This window comes from Schistocerca cancellata, chromosome 5, assembly GCF_023864275.1.
Source record: "Schistocerca cancellata isolate TAMUIC-IGC-003103 chromosome 5, iqSchCanc2.1, whole genome shotgun sequence".
In the NCBI taxonomy this organism is placed as follows: Eukaryota; Metazoa; Arthropoda; class Insecta; order Orthoptera; family Acrididae; genus Schistocerca; species Schistocerca cancellata.
Window position 1 is genome coordinate 479597362 of NC_064630.1, and position 27333 is coordinate 479624694.

At 39.5% G+C, this 27333-nt stretch overlaps 1 protein-coding gene across 1 annotated transcript in view; it reads left to right on the forward strand.

Moving 5' to 3' along the window:
- The window catches only part of LOC126187673 (methyl farnesoate epoxidase-like), a 195187-nt gene that overhangs the window by 153767 nt on the left and 14087 nt on the right, over nucleotides 1–27333 (forward strand). The window contains exons 6-7 of the mRNA XM_049928905.1: nucleotides 710–890; nucleotides 6772–6889. Coding sequence (XP_049784862.1) covers nucleotides 710–890; nucleotides 6772–6889 — 299 coding nt within the window. The remainder of the gene's footprint in view (nucleotides 1–709; nucleotides 891–6771; nucleotides 6890–27333) is intronic.

Consider the following 27333-nt stretch of genomic DNA (forward strand, 5'->3'; position numbering starts at 1 on the left):
GAAAGGGGAAGGTACCTGGTTCGATTTCCAGGTCGTCATACATTTTATTTTTCCATGAGTCTCATTCATGAACGTGCTTGGAGCGAAATCGGATGAAGGCTTAATGAGCCCATATCATACAATGCTTTTTCTGTCGCAAAATTTAAAACGTGAAATATGGCTGAGATCGATTGTGGCATCATTAGAGGCTCATACAAGGTTGAGCATGTCGTCAGAGATGTCGTAGGACTTACAATAGCCCAGGTCCATGTTGTTGTGAAGTAGATACATCAGGACAACACCGAACAAAATCATCTCTTTGATGGGCCTAAGGGATTGAGTGACAGTGACAGCTAAACTCTGAGTATATTCTGTTAACCAAACGTCATTGATCCTTGTCAGCTATTGCTGGAGACTTTATTTGCGCCTGGAAGAACCAGCTGAAACTTGCAGCAGGTCGTCACAGCATTCATCATCAGGACGGCCACCGTCGAAGACCGAAATATGCTTGAGCAGCAAAGAGTCGCGTGTGGGCAGTGCGCCAGTATGGATCAAAGCATGTTACAATGCAACACGGTACTATCATCCAGAAGCAGATTTTGATTTCACATTTGTGCAAAGAGGCGGACGTTCGACCAGACTGTTTCCATTCCACAGAACAGTTATTTGTGTTACTTTAGTCAGATGAGCTCTTCGCTGACAGTTTGTTGTGTCGTTTTTTGTTTCCCAGATAACCAGCTTCTTATGCTGTGCTACGACATGTTTGTTGCTGGCTCGGAAACGACAGGCAACTCTCTCCGATTTGCTTTCCTTATGATGTTACGACATCCTGACGTCCAGGAACGAGTGCACAAAGAGATAAAAGAAGCAATTGGCACCCACAGGCTCCCAACACTAGAGGACAAAGACAGGTACTTAGATCAACCTTACAGTGATGAACGTATGAGAGAACATCGTTAAGACTTCACAGCCAGAAAGAATTTGTAATTTTGTTACATACCTAACCAATTAATCTTATTTCTGGAACTGACTTACTTAACAGTTTAACATACACTAATATAAATATATATTTTACTTTGACTATACATCTAGATCACTAGTAGTGACTGTATACAAAATTAATCTTAGAAGCTCGTTTTGTTTTTCAGTCACCTGAACTTTTATAATGTCTTTGTTGTATATTTTGATTCATCTGTACAGTTATCAGTTTGAAAATTTCATTTTTGCATGTCATGTAAATTTTCTATTATCTGCTATCAGTATGGTTCCCGCATTTTATTTCTTTACAATCTGCTAATCTTCATGAACCCTCTTGCATATGTTACATTGTCACGATTCCTCTGTTGACCTTCTTCTGAATATGAAATTATTAGAATTCTTAGTTGGGTTGTCATCTTTTCACTGTTTCCTAATCCTTCATCTTCCTAACTTGAGGATCACTAAAGCTGCTGACTATGAGAATTTTGACATTTGTTTTTTTTACATCCTTACATGTAATTAAAATATTTATTCGACGAGGATAGGTTCTTAATAAAATCTTAGCAGTGTATCATAAAGGAATGATCCATGCACAAAACGTCAGCATCGTGAAGAAATGACAGCATATTTCCTGAACTCTGCAGTGCTCGGGGTCCCTATTCGTCAGTACATGGGGTCTGCCTCGCCAGGATTCAGCAGTCGTTGTTCATTCACGTTTCCACTTCACAGCCACATCACAAATAGTCCACTTGGGCAGCTTTAGAAGGGTTGTAACATCCGTGATGGATCTGTTGCTAAGATGACATTCAGCGACTAGTCCAGGTTTGAAGTCACTGAGCTCGCCTTACTTACCCGTTCCGTTGTTACCGCTTCTCTACTGACAACATAATATGCCCTTCATCCTTTCTTACTGGCGCGTCCGTATCTCTTAACATCTAACGGTCAATTCCGTATTACATAAGGGTGCCCGGTTACTTTTGATCAGAAAATACATCTTGGAAGCTAGAGTGAAGAAAGGTAAACCTACGTCCATAGAATTTATAGATTCACCCGAAGCTTTTCCCCGCTGCTAACTAGAATATACTCTGGAATGTGGTAGACATAAAAAACATGTAGCGAAAGATTATTCAGAACTTGTACAGAAATCAGATTGCTGCTGTAAAAGTCGAAGGACATGAATGGCAGGAAGTAGTCGAGAGGAAAGTGAATTAGAGTCATAACCTATCACCAGTGTTATTCAATACATTTAGTAAGCAGTAAAGGAAACCAGAAAGAAAATTGGAGAGAGAATTAAAATTCAGGGAGGCGATACAAAAACCTTAAGGGCAGTCAGTAACACTGCACTTCTGCCAGAGACAGCAGAGGACTTGGAAGACCAGTTGAACGCAATCGACAGTGTCTTTAAAAGAGGTTACAAGCTGAATATCAACAAAAGTAGAAGAAGGTTACTGGAGGCTAGTCGAATTGATGCTGGGGGAATACGATTAGAAAGTGAGACACTGTAAGTAGTAGACGAGTTTTACTACAAGTATTGTTCAATAAGTAATGTCCCACATTTTTTTCTCAGAACATATTTATTGCTAAGAGTCAGAATTTGGTGACAATATACATCAACACGTCTTGTCCATGTCCTAATCTTCAATGCAGTCTCCATCACTTTCTATGGCCATACGCCAACGTTTTGGAAGAGCATGTATTCCCTGCTGGTAAAAGCTCTTGTCCTGTAGGCATAGCCATTTTTTCACTGCATGGCTAATACTCGTCATCTTCAGGGTGTGTTCCCTGTAGAGAATCCTTAAGCGGCCCACAGTCTGAGGATGCCAGGTCTGGACTGTAGGATGGATGAGGCAATGATGTCCACCCCAATTGGCGATGTGTTTCCGCGTTCTCAAAGTTGTGTGTGGGCATGCATTATCGTTTTGGAGCAAGATTTCTCCTGGATTCTTGTCTGATCGAACACGTCAGAAATGGTTCTTCAGTTTATTCAGAGTCTTTACGTATGCCTCTGAACTGATGGTTGACCCTCTTGGCATCACATCCTCGAGAATGACGCAATCACCATCCCAGAAGACTGTCACCATAACTTTTCCAGCAGAGGGGATTGAGTTGAATTACTTCTTTTGTGGTGAGTGAGGATGATGCACTCCACGGACTGCCTTTTTGTTTCCGGCGCAATGTGGTGCACCCAGCTTTCATTCCCCGTAACTATCCGTGATAGAAAGGTCTCTCCGTCGGTCTCAAAACACTGCAACAATTCAGATGAAATGCCCTTTCTTTGAATCTTGTGGTCCGCTGTGAGGATTCGTGGAACCCATCGTAAGCACCTCTTTGAACATTCGAGAGTCTCGATCATTGTAGAAGTACTTCCAATGCTGACCGACAACTGTAGAGCCAATTGTCGAGCTGTGATGCGCTGGTCGGCACGAATAATGGCATCCGCACGATTCACCATGTCTGAAGCAGTGGCTGTGACAGGACGTCCCGAGTGTGGCTGATCTTGGAGTTCTGTTTCTGAATTTCCTGAAGCTGTAACTTTCTTTACCCATCGCCCAACTGTACTCCTATCAACTGCAGTATCGCCATACAACCCACACAAACGTTTATGGATGTTCACCACGGTTTTTTTTTTTTTTTTTTTTTTTTTTTTTTTTTTTTTGTGCACACAAGAATTCACTTATAGCACACGGCTTGTAAAGTGAGCAGTATGTAGACGCCATTTTGACGCTGTACTACGGCTGTGCCATCTGCCAGAAAGGTTCGAAACTTCACCGGCGCACAAAATTAACATAAAATTTGAAGCACCAACAAGGTACATTAATGGCTATTTTTTAAAAAAGTGGGGCATTACTTATTGAACGACCTTCGTACTTAAGAAGAAAAATCGTGGAACTAAAGAGGATATAATATGCAGATTTGCAACAACAAAAATAGCTTTCCTGAAAAAGAAGAATGTTATAACGTATAAAATTAAATTTAAGTTTTAGGAAGCCAGTTCTGTAAGTATTTGTCTGGGACTTAGCCTTGTAAAAACGTGAATTGTGGATGACATACAGTGCAGAAAGAAGAGAACAGAAGCTTTTGAAATGTGGTGCTACAGAAGTATGCTGGAGATCAAATGAAAGAAATATTGCTGATTCGAACTGGGGGGGGGGGGGGAGGGGAGAAATTTATAGTATAACTTGATTAAAAGAAGAAATCAGTTGATAAGATACATCGTGAGGCATCAAGGAAAGGCGAGGAAAACACTGCAGAGAGAGCTTAAGACAGGTTCAAGTGGATGCAGTTTGCAGTAGTTACGGAAAGATGGAGTTTGGGCAGGATAGAGTTGCATGATCAGACCAGTCTTCGGACTGCAGACCACCACAACAATTCTTCGACAAATTCGTTACGCACAGACGAAGGAGAGATATCAGTGAACGGTTAACTGAAGCACAAACACTTTATTGAATAAAGAACAACTTAACCGTCGTGGATCGCCATCACTGTGGCAGTTTATAATTGTGCGCGATTGTTTAAATTTTTGGGGGCCGAATAACAAATGTACCGCTCTGTACGGCTGGCTGCGGATGAATAGGTACGCAGTACTGTAACTCCTGATTTCACACTGCCAGCTTGAGAACTGTGCGTTGAGCTGACTAGACAACGGTAACACTCCGACAGACGCTTTGCGAGACTACTCCCGACTAACCGGAACTGCTTGTGTGTTGCGAACTTTCTTGCCACACAGCGTCGCGGCAGTAGTGCATGGGAACTCTGGAGGGTGTGGTCAAAGGCTCTCCCGGATTGGCCCCACAGAGGACGCTGCACTGGCTTGCAGCATACATTCGGAGGTCACCTGATGCTGGAGTCTCGACAGTCAATTACATTGTAAAATTGACGTCAGTGGAAATAAGCTTGTAATTCTGCACATTTACACTAAGACCTTTCGTAAGACAGCCTGAGTATTGTTTCTTGCTGTTATTTTTTGGAGCACTTCGTTGTTTTAGTGACGTAGGATAGATTATTGCTGGAAGAGGGTCTAGAGTTCTTCTGAATTTTCAATACAAAATATAATGTGTCGTTCTGTCATTACTGCATCGGTGCGATGATCAAAACTAGAAACTGGGTGTGTTTGTCTCATGGAGGTAGAATAAGGGGAGACGGCGCTACAGACTTGGCTGTACGTTGTTTTGAAGCCAGTGGGCGGGGCCTGCCGCCATCTTGGATCCCCCAAAACTTTAGCAGACGAGTGTTTACAGGTGCTTCTTGTTCGTTATTTCTGTCGTATTCACGCGATATTTGCTTTATATAGTAAATGTTACACTGTTTTAGTGAACAAGACAGCATAAGGAACGCAACTTCAAACGTTTTTCTGGTCTTAAATGCTTATTTGAAACAGTAATACGACACGAAAATATGACGCTTCTGGCCTCAGTACTGTAATTCCTTTTTGTTTATACACTTCGAATAACCGAGAAGAGAAGTATGTGCTATGAAAGGCGTGCTTTCGTAATCCATTTCTATTCACTTTCATTGTGTTTGTGTCGATAATTGATAAAGCCAGAACTAGAAAAGCAATGATTGATAGTTTAGAGGCACCGATTTGCATTCGCTGCATTTTCAAGTCAAATGCAAATTTTAAATATTCAAGTTTGCAAGAAACTTACCTTATTTCCTTTGCTGTCCCATAGATGTGTGCAGGGATGATATAAACAAGCCAGCTCTCATGTCAACAAACTGAAAGATTCGTTAAATTACGAAGAAAAAAAACTGAATTTTAGATTGTCAGGCCCATTGTAGACTACACATCTGCTTTGTTTTTTAATTGTACCTACCAAGTGACATTCAGTGTGACAAATAACAGCAATTTACAGGATAACATAACAACGCAGTGATTAATGTAATCATCTACATAAGCTGGACTTAGATAGGGAACTTTGCTTTAACAAATATGTAACCATTTAAGTACTTATAATTTAACCACTGTAACAGGTGTTCCACACATTTTACTGAAAATTTAATTAACTACATGTAGTTACATTACTTTTATATTAAATTGTTGCATTTTGAAACATTAGTCCCCATTTCCAGGATATTTCTTGCCAGGACTTTTCAGTTACTTGGGAATAACCAAACAATGAAAACCAAGTGTATTGCTCACATCCAGAGAACTCTTCGCGTTGGACTGATAGGAAATCTAAAGTCAAATCACAGAAATAAAACCATACTGTAAAACTTTACAGTGCCTCGGAATTTCAAATGTATATAAGAAAATAGCTCTTAAATAAGTCCACTTAGGAATGAAATGTGATTTGTTTAAACATGAGACTACAATCAGAACGATTATTATCCCCGTAAGCGACGCAAGCCGGCATTTTTTATCAGAACACTTCACGACTACACGGAATCAACCCACCAGAAGCGAGTGTTTTGGGGTAGCTACCATGGCAGATCTTCACTTGGGTTGGCTTCAAGTTTGTGACGTCATGACAACTCCTCTTATGTTTACCTCCATGGTTTATCTTCGGTCAACAGAATCGAATATTTCAGCCTCAGTTTTATTGTCTTCCGTTTCAGTACCAGGATCAATAAGCATTTGACAGTAGTTTATTCTCCTGTGGTTTAGCACTCAAACGAGAATGCAAGCTACGATATTTGATGTTTCTGAAGTTTCAAAGATTCTTGTTCCGCATTTTTAAAACAACACATTGTATTCTTTTGTTATGGATATGAATCACAAATAAGTGAGACGGTGGCTATTGTAACATGTTTTTACATATTTCACATAAAACGATGTCTGTGGTTAATAACGGCAAAAACGTTTACTGTCTGTAGATTGGTTTATACCAGAGCTGCTCTGACGGAGTCACAGAGAATGTGTCATGTCATACCAATACGGGGAACTCGGCGAGTGCTCGAAGACACCACGCTACACGGCTATCGTCTTCCAGAGGTTAGTGTCTGTATTCTGTCGTCTTGATCAAAATGTAAGTGAACACCAGAAAAAAAACTTGCTATAGAGAAATTTTCTCAGAGTATCAGTTCTTCCCCAGCAACTGATTTTCTGTCCTTGAAATAATATACCAGGAGTCGTAATGACGTCTGTTTCATTTTCTCTAAATAGTCTGAAAGGGCGACAGTAGTCTAGCATGAGCTAGATAATGGAGTTACAGAGATTGTCGAGCTTTTACGTTTGTACAGACCACTAGTGATTACACTTTCGTGCCTAATATCTTTTTCCAAATGAATCTTTCTTATCCATTTGTTTTTTCCGTATACGACTAACTGAATTTCAATAGATATCCGTTCTACATAGCCAAGATAGCCTTACGTCTTAGTAACAGCTTAAGGATAAAGACTGTTATAGCGAAAACATTTTGTAATCATAGCCAAATGCCTATATCCTTCTCTAAGACGTATAAATTTTTTTACCGTATATCTTGTTTGCCACACCAAACAGAGCACAGGCAGAAACTGTCAATAAAAGAAAATGTCATGCCAAAAATGAAACCGTCACTTGACTGGAAGCACACATGTTCCTGAAACATAAATGACGCAAGAATACAAACCAAAGAGAGGGAGAGAGAGAGAGAATTACGTGTGAAAAAAGAACGTCTAGAGTTGAGAGAGAGAGAGAGAGAGAAGTTTCTAATACGGTAACTATTGTAAAGTATTACCAGATGTTTCTTCGTAAAAAATAACTGATTTGAAACATTGGAAAATCTAGGATGGAATGTAATAACATCATGAAAACATAGCTGCTACTCACCATATAGCGGAGATGCGGAGTCGCAGATTGTTGTGATCTTCAGTCCTGAGACTGGTTTGATACAGCTCTCCATGCTACTCTATCCTGAGCAAGCTTCTTCATCTCCCAGTACTTACTGCAACCTACATCCTTCTGAATCTGCTTAGTGTATTCATCTCCTAGTCTCCCTCTACGATTTTTACCGTCCACGCTGCCCTCCAATACTAAATTAATGATCCATTGATGCCTCAGAACATGCCCTACCGAGATAGGCAGATAGGCACAACAAAAAACTGTCAGTAAGTGAGCTTTCGGCCAAGAAGACCTTCGTCGGAAACACACAAAACACACACACACACACACACACACACACACACAGGCAAACGCAACTCAAACACACGGGACCACAGTCGCTGGCTGCTGGGGCCATACTCGACAGCTAGAGACTGTAGTCATGTGTGTGTAACTTGTGTTTGCGTATGTGTGTGTGTGTGTGTGTGTGTGAGAGAGAGAGAGAGAGAGAGAGAGAGAGAGTGTCTGTGCGCGCGCGTGTGCGTGTGTGTGTTGTCTGTTTTCGACAAAGGGCTTCTTGGCCGAAAGCTCATTTTCTGATAATCTTTTTGTTGTGCCTATCTGCGACTTAGCATCTCTACTATATGGTGAGTAGCAACTATCCTTTTCATAATATTGTTATAACTGATTTGAAGGCTGAAACCATGTTGTCCTTCTATTACAGACCTGTTAGTTGCTTAGAACAAGTTAAGCTTTTACTTCAGCGTTTATTTTTCATACTAGCCAATTTGTAGCCATTGAGATTTCAAATGCAGATGTAATATCCAACATTAATCTACATCTACATCTACATGGATACTCTGCAAATCACATTTAAGTGCCTGGCAGAGGGTTCATCGAACCACCTTCACAATTCTCTATTATTCCAATCTCGTACAACGTGCGGAAAGAATGAACACCTATATCTTTCCGTACGTGCTCTGATTTCCCTTATTTTATCGTAGTGATCGTTCCTCCCAACGTAGGTCGGTGTCAAAAAAATATTTTCACATTTGGAGGAGAAAGTTGGTGATTGGAAGATTCCGTCGCAACGGAAAACGCCTTTCTTTTAATGATATCCAGCCCAAATCCTGTATCATTTCTGTGACACTCTCTCCCATATTTCGCGATAATACAAAATCGATCTGAAATCCCTTGTCAATAGCACTCAGCACTTCATGTGAATAAAGAGCTAGTTGTGTTTCATAGGAACGATGTTTTCTAAACCCATGTTGACAGTGTTCAATACACCGTCTTCTTCGAGGTAATTCATAATGTTCGCACACAATATATGTTCCAGAATCCTGCTGCATGTCGACGTTAATGATATGGGCCTATAATTAAGTGGATTACTGTCACTACCTTTCTTGAATATTGGTGTGTCCTGTGCAACTTTCCAGTCTTTGGGTACGGATCTATCGTCGAACGAACGGTTGTATATGAGTGTTAAATATGGAGCTAATGCATCAGCCTAATTGGTGTACAGCCTAATTGGTATACAGTCTGGACCAGAAAACATGCTTTTATTAAGTGATTTGAGTTGCTTCACTATTCCGAGGATATTTACTTCTACGTTACTCATGTTGGCAGATGTTCTCGATTCGAATTCTGGAATATTTACTTCGTCTTCTTTTGTGAAGGCATTTCGAAAGGCTGTGTTTAGTAAGTCTGCTTTGGCAGCACTGTCTTCGATAGTATCTCCATTGTTAACGCGCAGAGAAAGCATTGATTGTTTCTTGCCACTAACATACTTCACATACGACCAGAATCTCTTTGGATTTTCTGCCAGGTTTCGAGACAAAGTTTCGCTGTGAAAACTGTTATAGGCGTCTCGCATTGAACTCCGCGCTAAGTTTCGAGCTTCTGTAAAGGATCGCCAATCTTGGGTATTTTACGTGTGTTTTAATTTGGCATGTTTGTTTCGTTGTTTCTGCAACAGTGTTCTATTCTTTGAATTTAAGCCACATCTGGTCTACACTTATATTATTAATTTGGAATGAGTGAAGACTGCCTCTCAGGAAGGCGCCAAGTGAATTTTTATCTGCTTTTTTTGAATAGGTATATTTTTCGCTTACTTTTCGAGGATTTGGGGATTACTGTATTCAATCTCACTACGACAACACTGTGTTCACTAATCCCTATATCGGTTTTGATGCTGTTTATTAACTCAGGATTATTTGTTGCTAAGACGTCAAGTGTGTTTTCACAACCGTTTACTATTCGCGTGGGCTCATGAACTAACTGCTCGAAATAATTTTCAGAGAATGAGTTTAGCACAATTTCGGATGATGTTAGTGGTTACAGTTGGATTTTAAAATAGTCACCGAACGAAACCGGTTTATATCCAAAACAAATGCTGATTACAGAGTTCAACTTGTTCAATAAATTACTCAGACCATGGTGGATAAATTGTTTTGACTTTCACAAAATACGTTAGTATTGTGCATCCGAATGTGAAGAAATTAAATAACGGTTTGACTTATTTGATTTTGCACGTACTTATTCCTTCCGTGTAAAATAGAAGCATGTCCCGCTGTTAGTGAGTGCTCCGCTTAACGACGAAGGCAAGTTGCGTTGGTGACACTGCTTTATTCCGGTAATTCCATCTAGCAGACAACCCAAAAGCCACGCAAGCGCTTTTACATTTGCACAATATCTTTGAAGAAGATAATGGACGCGTCCCCGCAAGAAAAGTTGATAACATCTATATTCTGCAAACCACTGTGATGTGCATGGCAGAGGGAGCGTCCGACTGTACCTGTTATTAGGGCGTTTTGCCGTTCCATTCCCGCTTGGAGCGCAGGAAGAATGATTATTTAAATGACTCTGTGCGAGCTGTAATTATTCTAATCTTGTCCTCACGTTCGCCAAGGGAACGATATGAAAGAGGTTTTCATGTATTGGAGTCATCATCTGCCATCATTTAAAGCCGGTTCTATAAACTTTGTTGTTAGACTTTCTCCAGATAGTTTCCATCAGTCTTAAAGAGGCTGCCAATTCAGCTCTTTCATCATCTCTGTGACACTCGCCCGCAGGTCAAATAAACCTGTGACCATTCGTGCTGCCCTTGTACGTATACGTCCAATATCCCCTGCTAGTCCTGTTTGGTACAGGCCCCACACACTTGAGGAACATTCGAGGTTGGGTCGCACGGGTGATTTTTAAGCAATCTCCTTCGTAGACTGATTGTATTTACCTCGTATTCTAACAACAAATCGAGGTCTACCCGCGACTGATCGTTCCATTTAGTATCTGTACTAAGTGTTACACCCGGGTATTTGTACGAGTTTACAAATTCCAACTGTGGCGCACGGATATTACATTCATAGGATATTACGTTCTTTGATTTATGAAATGCACAATTTTACATTTTTGAACATATGAAGCAAGTTGCCAATCTCTGCACCACGTTGAAATCTCACCAAGATCTGACTGAATATTTATGCAGCTTCTCTCGGATAGAACTTCATTATAGATAATTACTTCATCATCTGCAAAAAGCCTGATTTTACTATTAATATTGTCTGCAAGATCATTAATACACAACATGAACAACAAGGGTCCCAACACACTTTCCTAGGGTACACCCAACATCTGTCGATGATTCTTTATCCAAGATTACATCATGCGTCCTCCCCGCTAAAAAATATGCAATCTAGTCACAAATTTCACTTGAAACCCCATACGATCGTACTTTTAGTAATAAGCGTTAAATGTGTGGTTCTGAGTCAAATGCTTTTCGCAAGTCGGTAAATGATGCATCTACCTGACTGCCTTGATCCGTGGCTTTCAGGATGTCATTTGAGAGAAGTGCGATTGGGTTTTGCATTATCTGTGTTTTCGAAAGCCAGGCTGGTTGGCACGGAGGAGGTCGTCCTGTTCGAGATGCCTTCTTATATTTCAGCTTAGAGGATGTTCTGAGATTCTACAAGAAATGGATGTTAAAGGTACTGGACAGAAGTTTCGTGGATCACTACTACCATCCTTTTTGTAGAGAAGTGCAACGTGTGCTTCCTTCTAGCCACTGAGTACTATTTTCCGTTCGAGGGATCTTCGATGGATTATAGTTAACAGAGGGGCTAACAGCCGAATATTCAGTATAGAATCTCGTAGAGATTCCTTCGGGCCCTGGAGCTTCGCTCAGTTTTAACGATTTCGGTTGTTTCTTTTCATGGGTGCGAGAATTAAACTGGGGCTATATTCTAGGTTTTCTTTTGTAAAGGAACAATTGAAAACAAAGATAAACATTTCTGCTTTTGTTTTCCTACTCTCAGTTTCATTTCCTGCCCAGTCCATGAGTGATTGGACATTAACTTTGGGGCCACTGTGGACATTTACATATGACCAGAATTAATTTTGGTTTTGTGAAAGATCTTCCGACAATATTCTATTACGGTACTATTGAAGGCATCACTCTTTGTTCTCTTCACTGCCAAATGCGTTTCATTCAGCATCTCTCAATCTGTTGCCCTAAGCTTTGTTTTACGCCTATTATGAAATATTATCTGTTTCTTTAGAGAAGTTTCTTTACAGTGACTGTGTACAATGGAGGATCTCTTCCATCGTGAACTGTTCTAGCGTACATATTTATCCAGTGCATGGTCAACTAGTCATTTAAACTTAAGCCATAGCTCCTCTACAAGCCCTGTTCAAGGCTAAGATTTTCAGTTACCCTTTGTGCTTTGGTATTCCTTGTTGCTGCAACTGTCTCATAATCGCTTATACCAGTTTTAATGTGTACTTCCTCAAAGACGTCAGGTCTGTTTGTTGCCATTAGATGTAATAATTCCCATCATGAGTGGAGTTCTGAACTATCTGCTCCAGGTAGTTTTCAGAGAAAATATTTAGTATCGTTTCACGGATGTGTTGTCACGCCTACCACTAACAAAACTATAGCTATCCCAACTGGTTCTTGGATATTTAAAGTCTTCTCCAACGATTATTGTATGATTAGGGAACTAATGTGTAAGCAAACCGACGTTTTCTCTAAAGTTTTCGGTTACATCAGGAGATAATTTGTGCATTACAGTGTTCTCAAAACCAAATGCCTGTGTGCAGAAGAATGTGTGGAAATCGTGGAGGACCCAAAAAACTAATCGCTGAAGATCCATTACATAAATCGAAATGCAACTCGTCCAAATAAGACTTAATGCAGTTGCAAAAGAGGAAATAATTCCCACATAGCAAATAAAACTTGCGCACAGAAGAGAAACCTCAAAAAACAAAAATACAACATGCTAATTAACTGCAATAATAATGCAGTAACACAAAACTTAATCACATACTATAAATATGAATTTTCTCCAGGTGTTCCAGAGTTGCGCTTACATATCACTTCTGTCCCTCTCCTACAGCCACTTCCATCCCCTCAAATTGCTTGAATTTGTTTCAGGCATTCCAAATTTATGCTGGAACACATACATGGATATTTTCATACATGGGTTGCATTTTGTACCTATCCATGTCAACCACAAGTCTATACTGAATGCAATTTTCCATCCCATTTAACATCAGTACCATGATATGAAGAGGTGACATTTTCAGGTTTTGAAGATTTGGGATAAATAATGAACTCACCCTATTGGTTACTGATCTGTAAACTTAATGCTTTGTAAATCTTTCGAGCAAGAGCATTCAGATGAAGAACTATGTGAAATATAGCCTTATTTGCAGCATTTCAAATTTACTCCACCAGTCGCAATTAATATAATTCATGATGACATATTCGTAGGTCTCAACTCATTTTTATTAATGCTGATTTCAGTGTAGCGACGAAGCTTCATCTCTACAAGGTGTCTCAATCCTATAGGGTCAAAACTGCGCTGACAGCAGAGTACCCTACACTAATATTTTGAAATAAAGAACTAATGTTGGGAAACGAATATTTAGCTTACTATCCACAACTTGCATCTTACAGGAATAACTGAAGTAAATCGCAACCATTCGAAGAGGCAAGTGCCTGCTCAACACATGCATTACAGCGTACAACTGGATGATCCACTGTCAGAACTGAATTATTTTTTTCAAAATCACTTGACCTCATTGCTTGTACACTTTGTGCGTGACTGCTGAGGAATGTAACTGCTACTGTAATACAGAATCCACCAGAAAAATGTATACACTCTTTGTCAGGCTCTATAGAGATATCGATATTGCCGTTCGTTTTGAATTACGAGTATGTTGTAGTATGGTCTTTGGCTTAACAGATGTTTGTACTTTCATCTCGGTATTGAGAAAACAAGAAGGTTGAAGCATGGTTGACATTCGAGCAACAGAAGTGTATTGTGAAGTGGTTTTTCAAGTTTGATAATACCGTTGAAGCGTAACTTCAGTGAAGGTGGGAGTTTGAAACAGAACCGCCAACTCGCCTAACAATTAAACACATCGGTCACAAGTTTGAATTGCATGTAACGATTTGTGATATTCACAAAGGAATATCAGGAAGACAGCATACAGTTACAAGTCCTGCTTCGTTGGCTCTCGTGTTGGAAACACTTGTTAATTCTCCACAGAAGTCTGCTGCGCAATGTGCACGTGAAGTGGGGGTTAGCAGTACAAGTGTACAAAGAATTCTGAAAGCTGCTAACTGGAAAGTTTACATTCCACAGATGTTTGTACTTTCATCTCGGTATTGAGAAAACAAGAAGGTTGGAGCATGGTTGACATTCGAGCAACAGAAGTGTATTGTGAAGTGGTTTTTCAAGTTTGATAATACCGTTGAAGCGTAACTTCAGTGAAGGCGGGAGTTTGAAACAGAACCGCCAACTCGCCTAACAATTAAACACATCGGTCACAAGTTTGAATTGCACGTAACGATTTGTGATATTCACAAAGGAATATCAGGAAGACAGCATACAGTTACAAGTCCTGCTTCGTTGGCTCTCGTGTTGGAAACACTTGTTAATTCTCCACAGAAGTCTGCTGCGCAATGTGCACGTGAAGTGGGGGTTAGCAGTGCAAGTGTACAAAGAATTCTGAAAGCTGCTAACTGGAAAGTTTACATTCCACAATTACTGCTCGCGATTAAGGACGACGATCCTGATCGCTGAATGCAATTTGCAAGTGGTATCAGCAAATGGTAACTGAACTAACAATTTGTGACGAAGGCAGTGTGGAGTGATCAGGCATAATTTGAACTTAATGGAACCATAAATCGACATAACAGTGTGCACTGGGCACCAGAAAGTACGCATGTTTATATGGATAAAGCAGTCAATCTACCATGAGCTCATGTGTGGTGTGGTCTATAATCTAGGGGCTTAGTAGGACCCTATTTCTTTAATGCTACTGTCACTGGAGAAGCGTACCAGGAAATGTTAAGCACATCAATCTTGCCGGGTACACATGCACTTTATGGAGCTGATGAAGAGGTCTTCTAGCAACAGTACAGGACGCCATCACACTACCACCTAGCCATACAAGCTTTCCTGGATGACAATTTTCCGGGGCATTAGATTGCACGAAGAGGGCCCATTGAGTTCCCTCCACGGGTGGCAGATCTGACATTCCTGTACTTTTACTTGTGGGGAACTGTGAAAGATAACGTCTATCGACGTAAGCCACACATGCTGGAGGAACTTCGCCAGGAGATTATGGTGACATGTGCAGCGATCTTCACTATAACACTGACTGACGTAGTTTTGGAGACTGCTCGTCATTCTGTTATGTGTATAGCCGCCAACAGTGAACATTTTGAACATTTAAAGTAACCATGTGCAAAACTGAAGGTTGTACAACATGTGTGATCAATTATTAAATGTAAAACAAACATATAAGTAATACTTTTCGTTCCTTAAAGTGTGTATATATTTTTCTGGCAGACTCTGTAGTACTTTCCACACTGTATCCTTTGAAGTGCTCATTTTACACGATAGCTGGTGGATGCTTGCACTTATAAACAAGAGGATGTGTGACATTGTCCTTTGGTGTAATGGCCTAATGACAATAAAGTTATTGTTATTAACCAGTGTGATTTTCTTATTTTACAGTATTCATATTGTCTGTGAGTCACTTCCATACAGTGTTATGCTCCAAACATATATTCTCAGAAACTTTTTTCCTCAAATTAAGGCCAATATTTGATAGAAATATGGTCTTGGGTGCCCTCATCACCTGTACTAGTCTGCTTTTTGTGCTTCATCAGCCATGTGTTATTTTGCTTCAAAGGTCGCAGAATTCCTTCACTTCATCTACTTAGTCACCAATTTTGATGTTAAGTTTTTCGCTAATCCCATTTCTTCTGCTCCTGATTACTTCTGTCTTTCTTCAGTTTGCCCTTGAACCATATTCAGAGCTTATTATAACGTTCATTCCATTCGACAAGTCCTGTACTTCTTCACTTTCGCTGACGATAACAATACCATTAGCAAATCTTATTATCACCCTTAGTTTTAATCATACTTCCAAACCTTTATTTAATTCCCATCATTGTTTCTTCAATATACAGACTATCTGATCAAAACTTTCTTGAGACCTCTATGTGAAGCTGAATTGACCAACCCGTATAAAAGTAGTCAGGGAGTATTTTGCTGTCAGTAAGCAAGCAGTAACAGCAGAGTGGATGGGTCAGGAGGCCTCAGTGACTTTGAAGGTGGACTATTCATTGGATGCCATGTAGTAACACACCAATCAAGGACATTTCAACCTTTCTGAAGCTGCCCAAGTCAGCTACTGCTTATGTAATTGTGAAGGGGAAACGCAAAAGAAAAATCACAACTGAAACAAGACCAGGCAGATCTCATGTACTGGCAGGCAGGGACTGTGGAGCATTGGCAGAGGGTGGTTATAAAAACATCACATGAAATCAGTAGATGGAATCACTTGTCAGTTCCAAGGTGTTATCAGTAGTCCAGCCAGCGAATGCCTGTGTGTAGGGACTTAAATAGAATGGGGTACAGTGGTCAAACAGTTCCTCATAAGTCCTGCACATCCAATGGAAGTGTTTGCATTTGACGAATGTCTGGAGAATGTGTGCCTGCCACCACATGTAGTGCCAACAGTGAAGCACAGAGGAGAAGGTGTTACATTATCTGGTTAGCTTTCCTAGTTAGGTTGTGTTCCCCTTTCTGCACTTAAGAAAAGGCAAAAAACAGTAGGATATGTACAAATTTCACAGTACTGTGTACTGCATACAGTAGGGAAACAGTTTATAAACGATGATTATTTTTATCAGTATGACAATGCACCTTGTTATAATACAGAATTTGTGAGGCAATAGCTTTTGGATAGTAGCGTTCCTCAAACGGATTGGTGTACCCCCCGGAGTCTTGATCCGAACATGGCAGAGCGCCTTTGGGATGAGTTAGAAAGTTGACTTCACTCCAGACCCCAGTGTTCAACACATCAGTTCCTCTGGTTCAGTTCTTAACACATAAGTACTCATGTGACAAAAAGTAACATAAGTATTCATGTCAAGTAAGTTTGACCTGGGCACAAATTAAACTGAATATGCAGAGAGGACCATAAAAAATGTAGACATTCCTTGACAATGCAGACACCCACCAGCTATCAAGTAAAATGACCATTTCAAAGGATACAGCGTGGAGAGTACTATTGTGGCAGCAGTTACATCCATCAGCGATCTTTGGAACAAAATGACACATCATTGCAATTTTTCAGGGTAGCATCGTTGGTTGTTTTCTCAACATATTTTGGCGCACATTTTCGAGCAGATGACAGAGCAGCAATGAATGAAGTAAGATTGTCGTCTGAACCATAATGAAGTGGTTCTGGAAGTATGAAAGCATCGGCAGTGGCGTAATGTGTACAGAACTCAACCACCAACAAAAACAACAATTTATCATATTTGGGATAAATTTGAAGCCAACAATGCTGTTCAGGATATGCATAAGGAAAGGTCTGGCTGACCAAACACATTAAAATAAGTCCAGCTTTCAGCGCTGCTGTGTTGCAACATTTTACTAGGTCATCTCAAAAATCTGTGAAGAAGAGGGTCCACATGAAAGTGCGGTAAGCGGATTGAAATGGGATTGCCTTTACACCCCTATCTGAAATTCCTTCCCCATGTCAACATTCTATGAAGAGCTCGAATTTTTAACTTTCTGTACTTTATACTGTTATGTCTATACCCAGATCCAATAGTACGCTGCCCTTCAAAAACTTATTACAAATATATTTACCGTCTCACATTAAATTTCACATTAATGAGCTACCCAATTTATATTACCAACTAAGGAGAGTGAGCCAACTTTGAAATTTAGTGACTTTGAAATTTAGTGATATGAACTGTGCAGTCATGTTGCACCACATATCCTTGAAAATTTATTTCTCTCCTATTTCGGAAAAGCTACAATGTTCATTCATTATGATTATTTAAAATGATAGCTCTACTTGAGAGCAAACCAAAATGATGTTAACAATATTTTATTCAAGGTGATTTTTTTATAATTAACTAAAATGTAATTTCAATCGTTGTACTGTAAAATTCATTGAAATTGTATATGAAATTAAGTAAACTTTTCCAAATTGAATACCAGAAAAATGTAGGACAAAAATTGGCCCATTTTTTAATGTGATTAACTAAAATCGTGACTTTTAATTGTTATTCTGTAATTCTTATGTTTAACAATGTACTCGATTGTTTAGTTTTATATAAAAGGAAGTAGCACATGAGCCACGAAGTCAGTCTGCCTTATTGTCAGATAGCCAGTGTATATTCCACCAATGTACACGCTAATCAGTCACAATATAAAACAAGAAAAGTTATATACTCTGTATTTCATTTATTTTATTATCCATCTTTAGACATTAAAAAATGCAATTGATGTCATCATTTGTGTACATATACAGTTTACGCAACTAATAGAAATGGTGTAATAAATTGTAGATCATTATTGTCTAATAAGATACAAAAATTTGTCCTTGATGCTGCACAAGGTATTTGCATTATATTTATATGTATAAGTTTAATCGAAGTGAAACTATATTAGTACCGGTACTTAAGATCATCTTTAGTGCACATTATAAACTCTTCTATTATATAAAAAGCTTTTTCTCTAAGCCATTTCGTTGTGACACTTTTAAACTCATTCTGTGACACATTATGTGCCTCTATTGGCAACATGTTCAATATATTTACTCCCATGTACCTGTAACTATCTTGAGTTTTCTTTAGTCTAGCAACTGGAATGTCAATTTGCTGTTTCATACATGTGTCATGGTGATGGATAGATTGTCATACTTTCTGACTATGATGGTTTTCTTTTGTGTGTATCAGACAACTTAGTATAAAGAGGGCTTCAACTGTTAGTATTTTTAGATTTTTAAAATATGGTCTACAAGACTCACTATTTCTGACTCCATGGATGCATCTGACTGCCTTCTTTTGCCAAATGAAAACTTGTTTTGCTCCAGGTGAATTTCCCCACAACAAAGTGGCATATGTTAAATGGGTGTGGAAAAAGGCATAGTATGCATTGAGTGATAACTTACCACTAACACATGACCTTAATTTACCTAACAAATATGTTACACATGCTAACTTAGTACAAATATAATCGGTATGACTCTTCCACGTTAATGTTGAGTCAAGGGGGATCCCAAGTAGTTTAGCTGAGACACAATCCTTAACACACAAGCTAAAGAGAATATTTACAGTTTTATCATGATTTATATGCAAGTTTAAACCGTGAGATTGCACAAAACACGTTAACTTTTGGTGAATTGCGACAGGAGCCGAGAAAGCGTATGTCGTGCTTGAAATGCACTAACATCAGTCAGTCATAACAGTGCAACGACACTTCAGGACGAAGTTCAAAGATCCACCAACTGCTAACTCCATTCGGCGATGGTATGCACAGTTTAAAGCTTCTGGATGCCTCTGTAAGGGGAAATCAACGGGTCGGCCTGCAGTGAGCGAAGAACGGTTGAACGCATGCGGGCAAGTTTCACGCGTAGCCCGCGGAAGTCGACGAATAAAGCAAGGATGGAGCTAAACGTACCACAACCGACGGTTTGGAAAATCTGCGAAAAAAACGTTACAGGACACGTGTATCTGGACATGCTGGAAAATTTGCTCATGTCACAACTGGAGACTGACAGCGCTGACTTCATCTTTCAACAGGATGGTGCTCCACCGCACTTCCATCATGATGTTCGGCATTTCTTAAACAAGAGATTGGAAAACCGATGGATCGGTCGTGGTGGAGATCATGATCAGCAATTCATGTCATGGCCTCCATGCTCTCCCGACTTAACCCCATGCGATTTCTTTCTGTGGGGTTATGTGAAAGATTCAGTGTTTAATCCTCCTCTACCAAGAAACGTGCCAGAACTGCGAGCTCGCATCAACGATGTTTTCGAACTCATTGATGGGGACATGCTGCGCTGAGTGTGGGAGGAACTTGATTATCGGCTTGATGTCAGCCGAATCACTAAAGGGGCACATATCGAACATTTGTGAATGCCTAAAAAAACTTTTTGAGTTTTTGTACGTGTGTGCAAAGCATTGTGAAAATATCTCAAATAATAAAGTTATTGTACAGCTGTGAAATCGCTTCAATCATTTGTAATAACCCTGTAGTTCAGTGACATCGTCATTGTTTGGCTACTAATGGGGGTCACTTCAAACACATAAAATAACCTACCTCCCTCCCTCCCTCCCCCCCCCCCCCCTCCAATGCAAGAATTGTATTGGTATGTCATTTTGTTCCATTAGTATCAACTATCAAAGAGTGTCTTCATTTTTCTAGATTCCTCTGTATATATCCAGCCTTATAAAAAGAGATATGTAATGATTTATGGACGATTTTTGAACATAAATTAATAAAACCAGTTTTTACTTAAAATCATGTAATGAAACTGTGATTCACTATCTGAGGAACGAAGTAAATGTAACCTAATACTAAAAAATATTTCAGTGAGCTAAGCATTTTGTGCAGGCGACTTTAAAACACACTTTGCATACATATGCCACACAGGTGGCTCACACTGTTGAATGCTTGTTGTCCTTTATACTTGAACATATGTGGCATCTCTTCCACTTGTGTGAGATTCTGTCTCCTGATGTGTTTGATGTAGCCAATCATGCTGTTGCTGTTGTGGTACTTCTGCAGCTCTGACCATCAGAAACAACTTTGTCCTGTTGGTAACACTGCAGGGTATATGGCTGTTAGCAGTTCTCCTGACAGCAGTCTGCATGATAAATTTGTTTGCAAGTTCCTTCAGAAATGCTCTTGTTTGTATCCTTTGACTAGTGTTTATCCTGTAGGTGACATATGAATTTAGAGCAGAGACATTTAGAAAGTTAACACAGCAAGAGGCCATCTCCTTGTTCTTCAGCTAACACTATAGTTGTTGTAAATAGTCTTCACGGGTTTGCCACTGGATCACATTGTGCAAATTCCACAATATTTCCTCAGAGCAACTGTCCAACATCTTCAGGTGGTTCACCCTTGCTGGTGGCTAGGTATGATTGACAGTATCTGCACATTGACGCTCTGTTTCTAGAACATGTGCGCAGAGAATGTGCAGCCACAGAAATCACGCATGCGCAATGATTTGCCACATACAAACACCCTCTGCTGAAAATCACAGACTGGCTCTCCTGCGCGTGATCTGTACGCTGCGTTTGTCAACAGTGCAGCCAGACATTCGTCACCAACAGCAGAATACCAGCTATCAATGCTTATGTTCCTCTCTGGATCCCTTATGTGAACAACAAGACACCGAACATCACTGCCTGAATGGTCCACCAGATGGCATTCCTGCATACAAATAAAATGTGTGAAAGTAGACTGTTCTAGAATATAATAAGTCAGACACTTTCATTCTATATGTTTCAGGTTTTTCAGGCAAAGACTGCCTACATGAGCACTGACCCTGAAATGGAATGAGTCGCTCATCAATCATCAAGCATTCTGCTGGGGTGTAGGCTTTCCTCGAGTTTTTCACTATTGGTACCAGTAATGCACAAATAGTAGCCAACTTGTCAGACATCTTTCTCTTCTCTTAATCACTGGTGTTATCAAATCGAACAGAATAAAGCAAGAATATAAATGTCTATTAAGACATGGTCAGCGAAAAAATTTTAGGCCTGTCCTGCCCCCAAATATCTCTGAAGTTGAGATGGGAAGCTCAGGTTTTAGCCAAGAAATACCTTCATTTCAATTCGATCTGCAACTTGCCTGTCATCACTCCTCTCAAAATTTGTGGTAACTTTCATATTGTACATGTTTGTGTGCGTAACCTATTTGTCAGTTATATTCTTATTGAAATAAAGGAAGAAGGCCCCCTCTGTTGTGTGAGCTCCCTTTGCTGCACCTTGATTCTCAGGTAAATGTATGGTAATAATACTGTGCTTTGGAGCACAGGCCCTTTGACTAAATGGCTGTTTGTTCAGTTTGCTTTTATCATCTATGCCCAGACAAAAATAGTCAATTTTCAGTCACCATTTCATCCTCAGAAGCAGCACAAATTACTGGATTAGTTTACTTTTTTCAACACTATCATCTTCAAAATCAGGGAATCCTCCCAAAGATTCATCAACATTTTTGCAAAATTATTCCACAATACTTCCTTCATCAGTCAATAATTTAGGCATTCTGTGTCAGGAAAAAAGAGCAGTCATGTCACTTCTCTTTTGACTAAGAGAAGAAAATATGAGGTAAAAATAAAATTGGTAAGTAATTTGATTTATTTACATGGAAAAGAAGAAATACACATATTTGACCTCCTGTGACCTCTGTATTTTATGCCCAAACACTCACACTTGTGTCAGGTCACAGGTGCAAAAACAACAGAACGCAAACACAAGCATTGGGTCAGACGGATGATAATGCCAGAACACCAATAGCCGTGTCCAGTCAGATGCTCAATAATGGCAGTTTAGTGCAAAACAATGAAGCTGACAATGATTTAAATACAATGTCTGAAACAGCTCAACAGTAAAGAAAAATTCATGCCTCTTGTAAGTTTCAAAATGTTACATATCAAAGAACTTCAGCTGAAGAAAAATCCCTCGGGTCATTTTGGCTAGACTTAAGGGTTAAAGAAGAACAATCTTCAATTTCTAACATGCATTCAAACACTTAACTGAAAGAGTCTCCAGTAGACCTTAAGCTGCCATAAAGGCCAAGGCTGGACTCACCCTATATGGATGCCCACAAATAGGGGTCCAGATATTTTTGATTAGATAGTGTACATTGCACAGTAGTGACAAACAGCTTCCCTGTCTTACTCCATTTTTAAGCTGAGTACTTCATTCTAAGTCTTCCATTCTAAGGGTCCCCTCTTTATCTTCATGCGTCTGGTACATTACCTGTCTTTCACTGTGGTTTACACTCATTCCCTGAAAATTTTGAACATTTTGCACAATGTTACATTGTCAAACACTTTTTCTAGGTTGACAAGTCGTATGAACATTTCTTGATTTTTCGTAACTCTTGCTTCTATTATCAAGTGCAACATCAGAACTGCTGCCTTTGCTTTTCCTAAACCCAAACTGATTGTTGAAATTTTCTGGCAGATTAAAACTGTGTGCCGGACCCAGACTTGAACTCAGGACCTTTGCCTTTATGGGAAAGTGCTCTACCAACTGAGCTACCGAAGCGCGACTCACACCCCATCCCCACAGCTTTACTTCCACCAGTATCCTGTCTCCTACCTTCCAAACTTTACAGAAACTCATTTCCTTTCTTTCAGGAATGCTAGTCCTGCATGGTTCGCAGGAGAGTTTCTGTAAAGTTTGGAAGGTAGGAGATGTGGTACTGGCAGAAGTAAAGGTGTGGGGACGGGGCGTGACTCTTGCTTGGGTAGCTCAGTTGGTAGAGCACTTGCCTGCGAAAGGCAAAGGTCCCGAGTTAGAGTCTCGGTCTGGCACACAGTTTTAATCTGCCAGGAAGTTTCATATCAGCGCACACTCCACTGCAGAGTGAAAATCTCATTCTGCAAACTGATTGTTAGCTAACAGATCCTCAGTTTTCTATTCTGTTCTATATCTTATTCTTTGCAGCAATGTAGATGTGTGGTGCTAAAAAACCAACTTATTTAATTTGGTTAATGCTCAGTACAAGGTAAAAAGGGTTGTACATGCATCCAATGAATTTTGTGTCTTCCCAAAATGCAGAAAATGAATCTTCAGTTCTTCTTCCATCTTCTACTCAGCATCAGCTTCATTATTCTTTCATCCTCCAACTAGGTGGCAGTCCATGTGCATAGAGTATCTGGCTTCCACCTTGCATGATTAGTAATGGCTTCCACTTTGCGCAATTAGTAACAATGTGCTGTTAAGAAAAGATTGAAACTATAAATAAGAAGTAGGTGTGGGATACATTTACACCTCCTGAACATTGGTTAAAGAGAAGGGGTGTGTGGTTATATGTAATCAAGTGTCTGTTATCTGCAGGTGAGCTACAGGTACCATAGCACTGCAATGGCAATCACTACAATAAACAATAGCATAATGGTATGCAACAGTCATCGAAAATGAAGAGAGAATGTTTTTTTACCCTGTATTATGCATGTCACTGGTAGGGAATTGAATGGGGTTAAACAGTTTTCCTTCCAACTAATGTAATGCTGCCATTGATGACAGAAATGACAGATTTGGTGGGCACTTTGTTATTGTTCTATCCATTCAAACCTGATAAGCTGCACTTGCTTTTTACAATGACCTATGTGTGAAACATCTTTAGGAAAATGGCAGGGATCACACACAAACTTACAGAACATCACACATGAAAAAACATATTTATTGTAACATTCATGCAGCATACCTCTTACAAAATATTGTAATAAGGCAACAAGTGGTACAACAGAGCTTACAAGACAGATAATCTATATGAGTGACACTCTGCCCCTCCCCCTCCCCCCTGCCCTTTGGTCCTTGCCCCCCTTAACTTTCTGTCAATTTTTCAACCTCATATTGTTAATTGCCTTTGTCAGAGAGTCAGCTACATTCTTCTCACTTACCTTATTGTTGGCTGCCACCTCCTCCTGCTTGAAGAAACTCAACAAATTTCTTTGTGCCTTGACTATCGATGAAGATCTTTGTAGGATGAGACAGAAAACTTCCTCACTGAGAAAACCATTCATCCACTTTGCTTCTCTTACAGATTCAATCAGTGCAACAATTTTCTGTTGCTCCAGCTTACAGCCACATGCATAAAAACTGACAAACATCTGCTATAGAATTTATGGTGATTTGGATCAGTTCCCCAGTATACATCGGTATACATTTGGATGTCTTATCATAGTTGCAATAAGCCAGTGCATGATATATTGTACCTCACAAATAACGTTGTGTTTGAAGGCATGTCCATGCTCCTCACATGGATTGCTGATGAATTGGCTTAAATAACTCACCGGATATACTAAATCTGTCCTCATACCCACTGCAAAGTATAGAAGCCTTCCAATCATGGTTCTGTATTTTGGTGCATCTTGTTCACTGAAATTTGTCTTCGTCTATCGCATTTTGTACTTCACATTCAGAATGAGAGTTATTTTCAGAAGTTCGCAGTTTTTCATTTGGAATGCCTTTAAGATTTATTTTGAGTATGCCCATTTGGTCTAAAATCAGTGTTCCATCTTCCCTTGTAACTTGAATTGACTATGCATGGCATGCATCACCAAGGTCTCTTATTTCGAATTCCATGCTTAAGATATTTTTAATTTTCATTATTTCACTTTTCTCACCGTTTAATCTTATGTCATCCACATATACAATTAGAATGATTTCACACTGTAGATCACAGTAACATGAGGGTCAACTACTGGTTGTAGTGTCCCTTGTTTGCACAGGAACTTGTTGAGTGTTTCATTCCACCTTCCACTGAACTAATGCAAGCCACAGATGCACTTCTCTAGTCTGCAGTTCCACTCCCCTTGTTCAGTTCCTCTTGATCTGGTATGCCACTGAATTTTCTTCATAGTTTGTCAGTGACATCTGTGAAACCAATTGATAGTTCCACATAGGCTTTATACTGTATGTCAGCCATCAAACATGTCACAATGACATTTAAAAGATTAATTCCCATCTTGTTCAACCACTGTTACCATAAGTAGTTTAACTGGACTGTAACATTTATCAAAATCAATTTCCGGTCTTTGCTCATTAGCATAAGCTCATACTCTATCTCTGACAATGCTTTGCTTTTCCCTTGCACTTGAAACCCCGTTTTGTTCATATTGTCTCTGTGCTGTTAGTATGTGATAAAACTGTCTAGCTTCAGTTTTGCATTAGGTTTCCCAGTTCTTCTGGCATTGCTTCTTGCTATTTATTTTTCTCGTCAGCTGACATGGCTTCCTGTATGCTGTGTACATCCTTTCCTCTTGGTGCACTTTCCTTTCAGCTTCTTAGTCCTTCTTCTTTTCATTGTTTGTCAGCCATATCACTGATTCAACTTATTACCCAGATTGTGTTCTGTAGCTTCTGTTTATTGTAGGTTCTTTTACTTCACAGTTATTATCATATTTTGTGTCGTTTCATTCTCAGCACTCTTATCCACCTCTTCAGTCCCCTTTTCTACTTCATTGTGTTCAAAAGCTACACATATTTAAAAATTTTCACTTTTTTGTGTCAGAGGCTTCTTCGACCCCATAATATCTACATTCTAGGATGTTCCTTCATCATCTGCAGTGGTTGTGGTCTTCAGATCTATTACTTTTGTAATACCTTTGTTCAGTTTTGATGGAAAGATACTTTCATCAAATTAAACATCTCTGGCAATCATTATATTTTCTGTTTTTGGATTCCACAGTCGGTAGGCTTTCATGGTTTCTGAATATCCAATCTTTATGAGGGATTGTTCATTTTGTTCAAATTTATCACATCAGTTTTTCATTTTTGCATATACACAACATCCAAATTATTGCAGATGATTAATGTTTGGTTCTTATCCATGCTATTGTTTGTAAGGACTTTTTCCATCATTTAGTACCATTGAGCAGATAATTTGTCATTGCTATGTCTTCACAACAGAAATTTTGTGACATACAGCTCTCCAAAAGCATATATTGCACAGTATTTGGAAGAGTTTGATTGAACCATTGTGCAACATCATTTTGTTGAGGTGTGCCAGGGATGGTCAGCTAGTTCCAAATACCTTTTTTTCCCCAGATATCCTTCAAATTCTTTATGCATATATTCACCTCTATTGTCTGAATGGAGCATTCATTTTTTTTCTGTTAAAATTTTCTCCATCCACTTTGTATTATTTGAATGGCTGACACATTTCACTGTTCACTTTTAGTAGATCCAGGATGATTATAATTAAACTTTCACTGCTTGAGAGGGCCCATACGAAAATTGAGTGACTGTAGAACAATAAAGCTTTATGGAAATATTTGTAATGGCATGTGGAAAAGAAATAACAAATAAACCACTGAAAGAAACACATTTTAATTTCCACATGGGATGGTAACATTTATTAATTGTGTAACATGTTTACATTCCGGGTTAAAAATGTTGCTGAGTGTGGTAATCATCTGATTTGGCAAGTAATGTGAACTTTGTACAAATGCCATTTCACAATTGTTCACAGCACCTTCTCAATGGTGGACCATGGAATGTTCAGTTGATTTCACATACCATGTGCCCTGCTTGAAGATTGCACATTACATCCAGCATATTCACTCAT